Genomic DNA, 13,772 nt, shown 5'->3' on the forward strand with positions numbered 1-13,772 from the left:
CATTTTTTGCATAGTAATAAACTTGTAGAGGGTTAAATAAACTTGAGTTCCCAGGCTAACCTCACAGAACTTTTTAGCTCAGCATCTTGCTGAAATCAAGGGTAGTTTCAATTCCAAGTCTCACTGATCGCTAAGCAAAAGACGGCTGTGCGGAATCCAAGATAAGTGTGTAATGATTTATAATCAGTAACCCCTAGAAATCCTTTTAACGTCCCTGTTCATCTTTCATCTTCCTGGCACATATTTGGTGGTTGGCAAATGTGAGTTCCTCTTACACGGGTTGCCATACTTGCATCAAACTAGGGAATCTCTAGATGCTTCATATAAATCATATGTGTGATCTTATTTTATCTTTCCACAACCCTGAGGGGTAGGTTGTTATTGTTTGCATTACATAGGAAAGGAAACTAACACTAAAACATGCTAGCATCTCTCTCTGTTTTCTCTCTCTCTCTGTGTCTCACACACACACACACACACACACACAACTTGCCAAACTATAAAAACCCATGATATTAGAAAACATATTTAAATTCATTCTTAATTTTTCATAATTGCTTTGAATATCAAAGAAGGTTTCTGAATTAATTATGCAATAAAGTGTAGCCCTTTGAACGTAAAATCCAGTTAAAATCCAAAACTACACTTATTTTGAGGCATGAAGGTACCAGCTTTTATTATCTTTTGTTTGATCTTACAATGAAAAGTGAATTCCCATTTATTCCATTAGCAGAGAGTTAAAGGTCATGGAACACACTGATGACTTTTAAGAAAACTGTAAACTCTTTCTCTCTTCCAGAGCTCAGGGTTACTGGTCAAGACTGAGTCCAGCTAGATCTGCATTCAACAGGGATGTCTATTTGGATAAAAAGAGCTCTTAACCACTGCTGGTCTTGCTTTGTCTCCAGCAAAGGGGGAAAGTGAAAAATTTGTAAGTAGTAAGTTGTCCTCTCATGAGGATACACAAGTCCTCCCTTCCTTTCTCCAGAAAATGTCTTGACATCGCATTGTAGGAATCAGACTTCTTGGAGGTTGGAAAGCAGGAATACCAGGAATGGAGGGAGTTAGCAGTGGGACCTGCAGCTGAAAGGATCCTGATGACAGGGAGCGTGTGGGGTCATGTGGAGTCACGGTTATGAACATGCCAAGACCATGAGTAAACAGGACTGGGAGGTGGGGTTGGGGTAGGAGCTAGGAGAGGCAGTGGATAGAGGGGAAGGATCCTTCTACTGGGAGCAGAGATCAATGGGGCATGAGGCGGGGAAGCCATGGCCAGGTGCAAGGCGGATGGGTCTGGGTCAAGAACTGCACTGGTTCCTACCATGTGCCAAGTCTTTGTGGGTGTGGATGGAAGAGGGCCAAAACCTCTGGGCAGAAATCCTGAAAATCAGAGTCTGGTGAGTTTTTTGGCAACTGTGCTATCGGAAAAAGGAAGATGGGGAAACTAACACAGTTTCAGTCCCTACTTTGTGCTAGGCAGGCCCTACCTAGGCAAACGCTCACCTCTTGTTTTAATTAATCCACAAACTTTTTGTGAGATGATGTTGTCCCCATTTTACAGATGAGGATCAGAGAGGTTAAGCAACTTTCCTGAGGTCACACAGCTAGTGAGTTGCAAGGCCAGAACCTAAATCCAGAATACTTGTGCTTTTCCCACTATATCTCAATTTTGATTTTTTGTAGAGGAAAGTAACCAAATACCAATATGATAAATTTTCTCTTGATGATATATAATGCCATAAACCACAAAAAAAAAAAAAGAACAAGATTTAAATTCTCAAGGAAGCCTTTTCTGGGATCGCTTATACCAAGTTGCATGAGTAGATGTCCATTTATTGAGCACTAATGGTGAACATACCAGGCATTATTCTGAGCAATTTACATGGATTACTGCATGTAATGCTCACAACCCCCAGGTGGTAAACGTTATTATGATTCTCATGTTAAAGAAGACACTAAAGCTCAGAAAGGTCAATTAATTTGCCCAAAGTCACACATCTGTTGAGTGGCTAAGCTGGAAATCTGTCCGCTGGACCTCTCCTTTCCCAGATACTGTGAATGTAACTGATGTATCTTCCATTTCATCTAGTGTGGGTCTTTCAAATGAAACGTTTGCAGCAAAACGACTCACTTCCCCCAGAGGCAAATTACTATCAAAAGTACAAGGAAGCCAAAAAATGTTTGCATTAATATTGAATGATCCAGCGTTTTCATTCATGAATAAAGCAGCACTACGCCCAGAAGCCAGGGGTGTGCCCTGACGCACAAGACCAGGCACAGCGGGTAAATCCAGCCCAGCCCTCTGTGGCCATGCCAATCCACACAGTCATTTTTTAACTCTAAACTGTAAAAGCAGCCATCCAATGTTTTTAACGTCCTCTTAGTCTTCTGCTGAGAGTAATAAATGAATGTCATTTTCCCAAATAGCAAGGGTTCTGTATGTGAGCCTGGCCAAAATCAAGGTCACGTTCCACTGGAGTTGTTTGCTCTGCTTTTGTTTAAAAACAAAACAACATACCTTATCCCTCCCCTCAACTGTCCACCCCACTTACTCTTAACTAGGAAAATATCAGTAAGCAACAATGAAAAAACAAACACGTCTAATTTCACCACCCTGAGAGAACCATTTTGCTGTCTGGTCTCCGGGTCTCTGTGCTCTACCTGCTGATATAAGATTACAAACGCTTTGCATGATGCCATTGGGAACACTGCCTCAGGCCATGAACTATCAGCATGTTTAATGGCTTTGCAGTGATCCAGTGGGTGGAGGCACTGCACGGAAGCATCTGAACACAGTGAGGGTGGTAGCAGCCTGTGGCTCCCCACTTGGGCACCCACTTCTCTCCCTCACCCTGAGGAAGCAGCTGCCGTGTTGTGAGCTGCTGCATGAAGACATCCACGTGGCACTGAAGCCAGCCACAGCCACGTGACTGAGCTTGAGGGTGGATCCCCGGCTCCCCCGATGAACCTTCACACAGGACCACAGCCCTGGTACCAGCTCAGCTGTGCCTCATGAGAGACCTGGACCCAGAGCATCCACCAAGCCTTGGATTCATAATCCACAAAAACTGTGAGATAATAAACGTGCATTATTTTAACCTCTTAAGTTTGCAGGTATTTGTTATATCACAATAGATAATTAATATGTAGTTAAGGGTGTGGGTCCTGGGGCAACCTGGCTCGGCTCAAAGCCTGGCTCAGTCACCGGCAGGCTCTGAGACTCTGGGAAACTTACATAACCTCTCTGAGTCTCAGTTTGGTTCAGAGCAACGTACCAAGGTCAGTTCCTCAGTTGTGACAAACGCATCCTGGTGATGTAAGATGCTAACACTGGGGAAAACTAGGTGAGGAGCATATGGGATCTCTTTGTACTGCCTCTGCAATTTCTCTGCATACCTAAAATATTCCAAAAGAAAATGTTTATTTAAAAATAAAACCTGTGGGAGAGGAGAGAACATTCCTGCTTTTTATCGCACTCAGGATATAAACACCTGCAACATTCAACATGCAAATCAAGGCCTTGGCAAACAATTTGTCTTCAGAAGGCAGACAGGACTGACAATAAGAAGGGGACATTGTGACAGCAAGCACGGGGCTCTGAAAACTGGGGACAGCCTGGAGGGGCTGGCGTCCAAAGGAGGCTACTGCAAGCCTCCCTCTCCCAGAGCTGCTGGGAGGCACGTGGGGGAGTGGTGATGATAACCCAGTGTCTGGAGCCGGACTGACTTGCATTCAAGGGGCTGTGTGACTTTGCTTCTTGAGCCTCAGTTTTCTCATCTGTAAAATGGGATTCACCCTTTCCTTCCTCATTAGACTATAGGGAGGGAGGTCTCCTGAGATCACGCGGGCAGGGTGCTCACTGGGCTACACTGAACTCAGCGAGACAGAGAGAAGTAGAAGCATCTGAGAGAGACCACGGCGGCAGAATGAGCCAGTGCTGTTGGCCGGTTAGGTGCAGGGTGAGTGGAGGTGAGGGAGAGGGTGGGGTGGACATTCCTGGGATGGGGCCTCCCACCCAGTGCCCTTGAAGCTTTCAGGTGAATTACAAGGACTTCTGTAGTTTTCTTGTTTCTCCGCAGTAAACCCAGCTATGTTTTCTCCAGCAATCCCTATGCAGCCAGCTGGGCCCTTCTGGCTGCTGGGACCACCACCTCCGTGCCAGCAGAGTGGCTCCAGGATGGATCAGCTCCCTGACCACTGCAGAGCTGTCCACCCGGGGACAGGAACACATGGTGGAGATGGGAGGTGTGGCGATGGGGACAGTTTTATGGGGGTGGGTGGGACAGTGGATCCCTTTAACCCCAAGGACTTTTTCAGACCCCGAATTCCTAGTCTGGATTGTGTCTTCCATTAGGGCCAGTTCTTGCCGAGAACTCCCTAGGGCTTACCGGGCACCAGCAGGCGGTAGTTGTGCTGGAAGCTGCAGGCCAGCCGCCGGGTGAGCAACATGGAGGCCATGGTCACCTCCACCGGCAACAGAGACCCCCGTCACACGCTCCTGCCCTGAAAGAAAACAGAAGCACAGAGTCACGCCAACCAAGACCACACCCTTGCTGGCCAAGTATCCCACTCCCCACAATTTCCCCACACAGTGGAGAAGGTTCTTCTAATATGAAATCCTTTGCTTTTATACAGAATATAAACTTTTTTTTTTTTTTTTTTTTTGGCGGTACGTGGGCCTCTCACTGTTGCGGCCTCTCCGGATGCACAGGCTCAGTGGCCACGGCTCACGGGCCCAGCCACTCCGCGGCATGTGTGATTTTCCTGGACCGGGACACGAACCCGTGTCCCCTGCATCGGCAGGCGGACTCTCAACCACTGCGCCACCAGGGAAGCCCTAAACTTTTTTAAAAAATAAATTTATTTTATTTATTTTTGGCTGCGTTGGGTCATTGCTGCGTGTGGCCTTTCTCTAGTTGCGGTGAGCAGGGGCTACTCTTTGTTTTGGTGCACGGGCTTCTCATTGCGGTGTTTTCTCTTGTTGCGGAGCACGGCCTCTAGTCATGCGGGCTTCAGTATTTGTGGCACGCGGGCTAAGTAGTTGTGGCTCACAGGCTGTAGACTGCAGACTCAGTAGTTGTGGCGCATGGGCTTAGTTGCTCCGCGGCATGTGGGATCTTCCCGGACCAGGGATTGAACCCGTGTACCCTGCATTGGCAAGTGGATTCTCAACCACTGCGCCACCAGGGAAGCCCAGAATATAAACTTTAAAAAAAAAAACTTTTTGACCGCGTGACTTGCAGGATCTTAGTTCCTGGACCAGGGATTGAACCCAGGCCACAGCAGTGAAAGCTTCGAGACCTAACCACTGGACCTCCAGGGAATTCCCCAGAATATACACTTTAAATCAAAGCCTGTTCCCATGTTTTCATTTGACCTTGTAGCCAGGTAGGATTATTATGCCCATTTTCTAGATGGAAAAACAAAGAGAGGGGACAGAGTTGGCTTGAGAGCTCTCTGTAGGTGAGCTGGCAAGCTCAGGGCATCGTCCACCTGGGATAAGCAAGGCAGGCCTGTGTTCTACACGATGGAAAGACCCAGACGGACGAAACTTCACAGCAGACGTCATGATGACTGCTCAATGTGGGAAGCGGGGAGCTCCCTCTGCCCTGTTCACATACAGAATATCGGTGGTTGGGAATCCTGCAGATCCAGAGGCGTATCCGGTGGCCCATTTTGGGGGTTGTACTTCTCCCGAGTTTGTTCTGGACTGAGAGGGGTCCCTGGAATGTGGGATTTTCAGTTTTGAAACTGGAACAGGCCCAGAGCCCAGTGGATAGTTACTCTACGCAGCCCCAGGGAATCAGGGTTCCCAGCTCCCACTTTACAGGTGTGTTGGTTGATTCTCTCCAGATTGCTCCTAAGCCCTGATCCCAAATCCCGGCACCTAGCTCTGTTAGTTGCCTTTGCACTGTAGGCCTGGAGCAAAGCCTCCCTCCCGCATTGTTTATCTGCTTCTTCTTATCACCTCTCCCCCCTCCATCCCCCTCTCCCCAGGCCACCATTCAAACTACTCCCTGTGCATCTTTTTGTTTGTGGGTCTTCTCACTAAATACATGCTTTGTTACTTGGCACATGTATTTTCCTTGTGTACCTACAATACTGGGTATAGACCTGTATTGTTTCTCAGAACAACGACGGAAGCATTCGCTTCTCATTATTACTGTTTCCCGAGTCCTTTCTACATGCTGCCCACTGTGCTAAGCACTTTACATACAGTATTATTAACATTTATTATTATTATTAACACCCACAACAATGCTATATCACACCCTTTTTACAGATGAGGAAACTGAGGTACATAGATGTTAATGGTGGATCTGAAAACAGAACTCAGCTGTCTGAGTCCAGGGTCAGCAAATGTCACCATTCACCATTCTCAGAAACTTCTCCCTCCATCTACAGGGGTGTAGACATGGCAGTCAGGTCTGTTCTGTGTGACCCAGCCCCACTGGTCATACCTGACTGGTCCCGGCTGGGCCAGAGTCCTGGGAGCTGTTGGGTCAGCCACTATCTACCTTGTAAGAGGAGCTGGCGTTCAAACAGGGTCTTTTGTTTAATTAATTAATTTGGCTGCGCTGGGTCTTAGTTGTGGCATGCGGGATCTTCGTTGCCGTGTGCGGGATCATTAGTTGCGGCATGCGGCATCTAGTTCCCTGACCAGGGATTGAACCCAGGCCCCATGCATTGGGAGCAGAGTCTTAACCACTGGACCACCAGAGAAGTCCCCAAACAGGGTCTTTTCATGGAGAAGAATGTGGCCTGTGCACTAGAGAGAAGCAGCCTCAGGAGAGAGAAAGTGGGTCCAGCATGTGGGGGACTCCCTGGTTCCATCTCAAGCCTGCAGCTCAGCTCGGCCATGAGTGCAGCACCCACTTCTGAACCTGTTGGGGGGACCTGAGTTACCTTCCCGGGGGGTGAGTGGGTGGGGGCAGGGGAGAGCCAGGAGTGTTACGCTCAAAGATGTCCCTCCACGTGGGAGGAAACATCAGGAGTGAGGGAAAAGTGTTCCCATCCTAATAGTGCCTTGGTAAGAAAGTCCAGAAAGCCTCCCCCTTCCCCACTTTTCGGGGCTTGCTTGCATTACTTTGAATGGATTTCTGTTGCTTGCAAACAGAATCCTAGCTAACAGCATGGTTAGAGCGTCAGAGCCCCAAATTTTGGGAGTGCACTGGGAATAATAATGCCTCTTCTGGGACTTCCCCGGTGGTCCAGTGATTTAGACTCCGTGCTTCCACTGCAGGGGGTGCAGGTTCGATCCCTGGTCAGGGAACTAAGATCTCACATGCCACACGGCACAGCCAATAAAAGAAAAAGAAAATGATAAACAAAACCATAATAAGGCTGCTTCTACTCAGCACTGCAGGTGGAGCAAGGCCCTGCAGGGTGGCTAAGGATGAAGACTTCTGGGCGGCAAACCTTCTCTGCCCAGTGGGGGATCGGGATTCCTCCAGGGTGGAAGTGACTGTTCTGAAGGGTACTTTATTCCCCTCAATCTGCTCAACCAGCAGTAGTGTATCTCTCCGTTTCAGAGACGACGAGATGGAAGCTCGGAGGAGTTATGGTATTTGGATTTGGTCATAGGATTGCTTCGGACTGCCTGACCCCAAACCCTTCATTACAGCATCGATTAAGTCAGTGAATAACAAAACACCTACTGTAGAAGCAACGGGGCTTGATGAATACAAATGATCTAGTTCAGAGGGGAAATTTTATGGCTTTTCACCCGAGAAAATATTATTGAGAAAAGCATGGGCTTGGAAGGTGCGACCTTAAATTAACTGAGAAACCAGACTCTTTCCTTGATAACTCAATGGATATTTGATCTATTCCAGAACAGCCAACTCAATGCAAGCCTGTTAATTTTTAGCAGCCTGGTAACTAGGTAGAAAGAGTAGTTGCTGTCTCTCATTTAAGAGCATTGGTCTCAAACGGGAGCACTTAAGACTCCACACAGTTCAATTTCCAGTAGACGTGTTTTTGAAAATGCTAGATGTGTTTTTGAAAATGCGAGAATCTCGGAGAGCTAGCATATTAACATTTGAATGCTCTGCAAAAGTGAAAGTCACATCTATACACTTTCAATTACAAAATGTCACACTGGGAAATATATCTCAGTGATATTTCAGTGGCCCGCAGTTGAAACTGACCTTATAACGAAACCTGATCTCTATCAGACGTTAGTTCTTAGCACAATATATTTCCAACAATCAGAAGAATTAATGTCATTCATTCACTGTCCCTGGCCCACTAATTCAATCAACAAAATTAATTAGGCACCTGTTTCAGGCAAGGCACTGCATTATCTAGGCATAGGAGAAAACGAAGATGGATAAAATGCTCCTCTCTTTCTGAAGCTCATAATTTAGTGTCAGAGGAATGAAGGGAGAAAAAATGGGAGAATTTAATGTACTAGCTGCTTTACGCATCATGTTGATAAATTCTTAAAATAACCTGGCAGGATATGCAGGTGAAAAAATTTCCAGTTCACTGTCAACAACTAATTCTGTATAAGACAGAATGGAACCCTGACTTTTGCTGGTATAAGCAAGGTACCATGGGAACAGAGAAATTAATTCTGGGTTGGGGGGCGTGCTGCCCCTTGAAAGGCTGCGAGATTTCAGAAGTCACAGAAGAAAGGGGAGGTAAGGCCTGAGCTAATGCTCGGAGGCATGAAAGGACATGGAATGGCCAAGGATTCAGGCAAGAAATCACAGAGTGGAAGGGAAGATGAGGGGCAGAAACAGCTGATCGCCAGATGGAACCCTCTGGAGACCCTCTCAAGGAGGGAGGGTGCCAGCTGCTCGTCTTATCCGGAAGGATCCTGTTCAGTCAAGTCCCAGAGGACAGGGAGGGAATGAGTACTCAGCATGTCAATGAGATGCTGGGGTCATCGTTGAGCTGGGGAGGGGGGCTTGCTGGGGTGAGCTGAGTGGAGGGCACCAACCAGGGTGGGAGATGATGGCGAGGAAGCAGCCAGGGACCAGCTCCTAAACCCTCAGCCTTAGAGATGGTGGTTTAAGAATTATGCCTTCCTCAAAATGTTAAACGTAGGATGACTATATGGCCCAGCAATTCCACTCCCAAAAGAACTGAAAATAGGAATAAATACATAAACATGCATGTTCACAGCAGCACCATTCACAATCATCAGAAGTTGGAAACAACCCACTGTCCATCAATGGATGAGCAGATGAACACCATGCGGTCTGTCTACACCAGGGAGTATTATTCGCCATGAAAAGGAAAGAAGCACTGATACAACATGGATGAACCTCAAAGACATTATGGTAAATGCAAGAATCCAGACGTCAAAGGTCACATATTGTAAGATTCTGTTTATATATAAAACTTCAAGAATAGGTAAATCTAAAGAGATAAAACTTAGATCAGTGGGTGCCAGGGGCTGGGAAGAGAGGATAGTGGGAGTGACTATGAATGGCCACGGGGTTTCTATTTTGGGTGATGAAAAATTTTGGAACTAGATAGGGGTGATGGTTGTACGACATTGTGAATGTATTAAAAGGCACAGAATTGTTCACTGAAGATGGTTGATAGTTAATTTTGTTATGTGAATTTGACCTCAATAAGAAAGAGAATTGTTGAGTGATCCCTCCTCTTTCACAGAGGGGAGAGAGAGGACCAGAAAAGGGCATAGAGGGGAATGACACATCCTGATCATAGAGGCCTGCGTTTGAATTCCTGCCGCTACAGGCTGTGTGATCCCAAGTTGTCATTTGACCCATCTGCTTCATTCATTCACTTAGCAGGTGTCCCTGTGCCCCTGTGATACGCCAGGCACCGTGCATAGGCACTCTGATGAAATGCAGAGCAAGACCCAGCTTTAAAAGAGCTGTGATAGATTAGTGATGTCTGTCACGTGCACTGTAATAGTGCAGTCGTTGATTCTAGAGCTCTGTGGTCTGAGATCCCTGGAGGTTTCTGGGGTCACTGAGGAAAGGGGACAGCCTACAGGCAGACTCTCCCTGCAGACTCACTCTGGGGCCCCTCAGATGCAAGTCAGTCACAGGAGGGGCTCCCTTTCCCGGGCGGAGACCTCAAAGCAGCAACAGTGACAGCAGACAGCTGGGTGCCCAGGGGTCTTGCTGGGGGCCAGTCATGCCCGTCTCTCACCTGGCAGGGCAATGATGCCCTCAGGGGGTTCCTGGCTTTCTCTCTTCCTCTCCTTCTGTTTTCTAATTGGTTTCTGACCTTTTTAAAGGACAATTCATCTCACATCACTCTCCTGCCTAAAACCCTCCAATCACACTTAGAAAAATGCAAACCCCGAGAGAGTGGGGATGGAGTTTTTCCTGTTCACCAGGTACCCGGAGCTCAGCACAGCTCCCGGACTCATCGCATTCGAGCTGTGAAAGGCAGACATTCCCACATACCTTTTAAGGTAGATCATATTTAAAATTAGCGAGCAGGTCTGAAATTTGTGTTAAAACAACAATTTAACAATAACATTCCCCTCCCCTCAAATCTAAAGTCACTGTGTCACTGACTGTCCACCACAGCCCTTGTTTGGCTCGGGCACAGAAGACACATCACTCTCCTGACCTCGGTTTCCTCGTGTGTAAAATGTAGGTGTTGGATCATATGGTTTCTAAGGCCCCTTCTGACCCCGAGAAGCATGTGGCGAGCAGTTTGCTCAGAATACCTGGCAGCACTACTCCCCACCTCCACTCTTACCCCAGAAGGGGTCCCAGCATCACCCTGTTCCTCCCGCCATGCCCTCTGCCATCTGTGGCACATCTGGAAAAAGGAGGAGGTGACCTGAAGGATCCCGGGCCTGAGGGCGAACTTTCTGAGCACTGGCACACCCTGAGGCTTGTGGCCAAGGCGGGGCTGGAGAAATCCCAGACTCTGAATGGAAACAAGCTGGTTGCAGGCACCCCTGGTCCCTAAAATCCCGTCTCCCTCTGTGTTTTCCAAACCTCTTCCCAGCATACTACTTCTCCCTCACATTCTTAATCTCGTACAACATGTATTTACTTAACGTACTTCTTGAAATCAACTTGCTTTATATCTTTTTTTTTTAACTTTTTGTTTGTGCCGAGAGTCACCTGGGATCTTAGTTCCCCGACCGGGGATCAAACCCGCGCCCCATGCTTTGGAAGCTCCGAGTCTTAACCACTGGACTGTCAGGGAAGCCCAGAAATCAACTTGCTTTCTAAACTTTATAAAGCTATTTTCCTACAACCCTTACTAATCACTCCCCAGCCCCTTTTCCTCAAAGTTTCATCTGGGGCAAATAAAGGTGATGGGGGAAAGAATGTAAGAAAATCAAGACAGGTTGTTAAATTAAAAGCTGGATGCAGTTGACTACCCAAGGTTTCCGGCCTCGGCCAGGCCCCCTATTTTTGCTGGCATGGAGACCACCAGCTCTTAGACAGGTGTTAAAGGAGGACAGGGACTTTTCTCCTTGACAGAACCTAAAGAGAAATTTCAATCAATCAATAAATTAGACAGAATAGGAACCATCAGAGTACGCGGCAGATGGGGGCGATCTTTGTTTCAGACACCCAGAGCCCCTACAATAAATGCTGTTTCTTACTGTGAGTTTCAGTCAAAACAAGTTGAAACCCTTGGGTTTCCACCCACTGCTCCCTATCCCTTTTCCTCTAATTAAAATGCTAATTAGTTCTCTCTGCTCCCTCTTATCTGCCTGGTGCAACTGAAGGGTGGGCAGGGCTGGGAGAAAGCAATGTTTAAATCAATAGGGGGAGAGGAATTCAGGTGAACGGGGCGGGGGGGGGGCGGCGGCGGGGGGGGGGGGGGGAACCTTCCCAATTTGCTTTGGAGGGAGAATAAAAAGTCAAAAGTACTGGTTGCTGGATTTTTTTTTTAACATCTTTATTGGAGTATAATTGCTTTACAATGTTGTGTTAGTTTCTGCTGTATAACAAACTGAATCAGCTATATGTATACATATATCACCATATCCCCTCCCTTGCTGTTTAAGGCTCACCTACTGTGTGCCCTGTATCTTCTATACTACTTTTCGTATCCACCTCAGGTGACAGGCTCAGAGGTGAATGGCTTCCCAAGCTCAAAAGCCAGTGATTTTGGGGTCTCAGAAGCCAGTGATTCTTCCCCATGCTGCTCGTGAGAATCAGGGGAGCTCTCCACCTATGACGCCCACCCCCCACCCCCGCCCTGGGCACACCCACGGATCTGACCTGGGCATTGGTGAAGCTCCCGAGGCAGGCTTGGAACCACCTTCCTAAGGGGTAAACGGTGGACCCTGCACTTGACCCAGGTCTGCATGGCCCCAAAATCCTTGGAAATGGCTTCCGACTTTGAAAGTTAAACATCCCAAAGATGAAAAAGAAGAGAAAGAAGAAGATCAAGGTGGCACTTTGGGGAGGTGGTATGCAGGGTGTTTGATGTGAAACCAGCCTCTTTTGCCTTCTGTGTGACCTTGGGCACCTTAAGTAACCTCTCTGTGCTTCAGTTTCCTCCTCTGTAAAATGGGGACAATACCAATTGCACCTAACTCATGCGCTAGCAGAGGGTGAACTGAGACCTGGGACTCGGGTCCCTGCTGTATCCCCAGCCCCAGTGCCCGGCTGAGAACAATCACTGAATAAATAATAAACACTCCAGAACCATCCTACGAAGATGGACTCATCTCTCCACCATGCTGCCTCTCAGGCCCTATGAACACCAAATCTTTGCACGTGTCATTAGCTAGAGGTAGAAGCCCCAGACCTCTCTGGGGCCCTGAAGATGCTCTTTCTCATTCTTCTATCTGCTCTAGGGACAGAGACAAAGGGGCTGGCAGAGGCTGGGGACATTCCTTTCCCATCTGCAGCCCTAGCCGTCGGCTTTTCTGCAGACTCAATGGGGACACAATGACACGTTCAGCTAAGTGGGCCTCCATTGTCAAGGCCAGGGGTCGTCATGGCAACCAATAAAGCCAGAGGCCTGGCCTTTACAGATGGCTAACAGGGCCCCATTCATGGGCCTGTGACGGTGGCCTTGGGACAGAAGGTTTCATCTCAGACCTGGCTTCCCTCCTCCGGCCCCGACTCCTGTGACTCCTCCTCCCTGGTTTTCTCTGCAAAATAGACCCCGGCCCTCCCACCCTGCACTCATGATTTCCTTTAAGAACCTGCCTCGTGGAGCATGATACTATCATCAGTGGCTTGTATCAGGAGAGAGGAATATTGTTCTTAGAAACAGGCAAGTGTTGACTCCTAAGACAGACTAAGGGTTCATTTGAGAAAGTAACGTGAGCCAGAAATTGGGCCCAAATGTGCTGTCTATTAGCTTGATGACTCTGGGCAAGTTGCTCAACTAGGGAATTCCCTGGCAGTCTAGTGGTTAGGACTCTGCGCTCTCACTGCCGAGGGCCCAGGTGAGTGCCTGGTGTTCAATTCCTGGTCGGGGAACTAAGATCCCACAAGCCGTGTGGCATGGCCAAAAAAAAAGTCGCTCAGGACTTCCCTGGTGGCACAGTGGTTAAGAATCTGCCTGCCAATGCAGGGGACATGGGTTCAAGTCCTGGTCCAGGAAGATCCCACACGCCGCAGAGCAACTAAGCCTGTGCACCACAACTACTGAGCCTGCGCTCTAGAGCCCAGGAGCCACAACTACTGAGCCCGCGTGCTGCAACTACTGAAGCCCACGCACCTGGAGCCTGTGTTCCGTGACAAAAGAAGCCACTGCAATGAGAAGCCTGCACACTGCAACGAAGAGTAGCCCCCGCTCACTGCAACTAGAGAAAGCCCACATGCAGCAACGAAGGCCCAACACAGCTAAAA

At 48.0% G+C, this 13,772-nt stretch overlaps 1 protein-coding gene across 2 annotated transcripts in view; it reads right to left on the bottom strand.

Annotated features, from left to right (window-relative positions):
• Positions 1-13,772, bottom strand: part of ABAT (4-aminobutyrate aminotransferase) — an 88,117-nt gene that overhangs the window by 34,121 nt on the left and 40,224 nt on the right. For both annotated transcript variants that reach the window (XM_030883915.2, XM_060285100.1), the window contains one exon: positions 4,389-4,503. In XM_030883915.2, the coding sequence (XP_030739775.1) occupies positions 4,389-4,458 (70 nt within the window). In that variant the 5' untranslated portion in view covers positions 4,459-4,503. The remainder of the gene's footprint in view (positions 1-4,388; positions 4,504-13,772) is intronic.

The sequence above is a fragment of the Globicephala melas genome, chromosome 15, assembly GCF_963455315.2.
Source record: "Globicephala melas chromosome 15, mGloMel1.2, whole genome shotgun sequence".
NCBI classification, from domain to species: Eukaryota; Metazoa; Chordata; class Mammalia; order Artiodactyla; family Delphinidae; genus Globicephala; species Globicephala melas.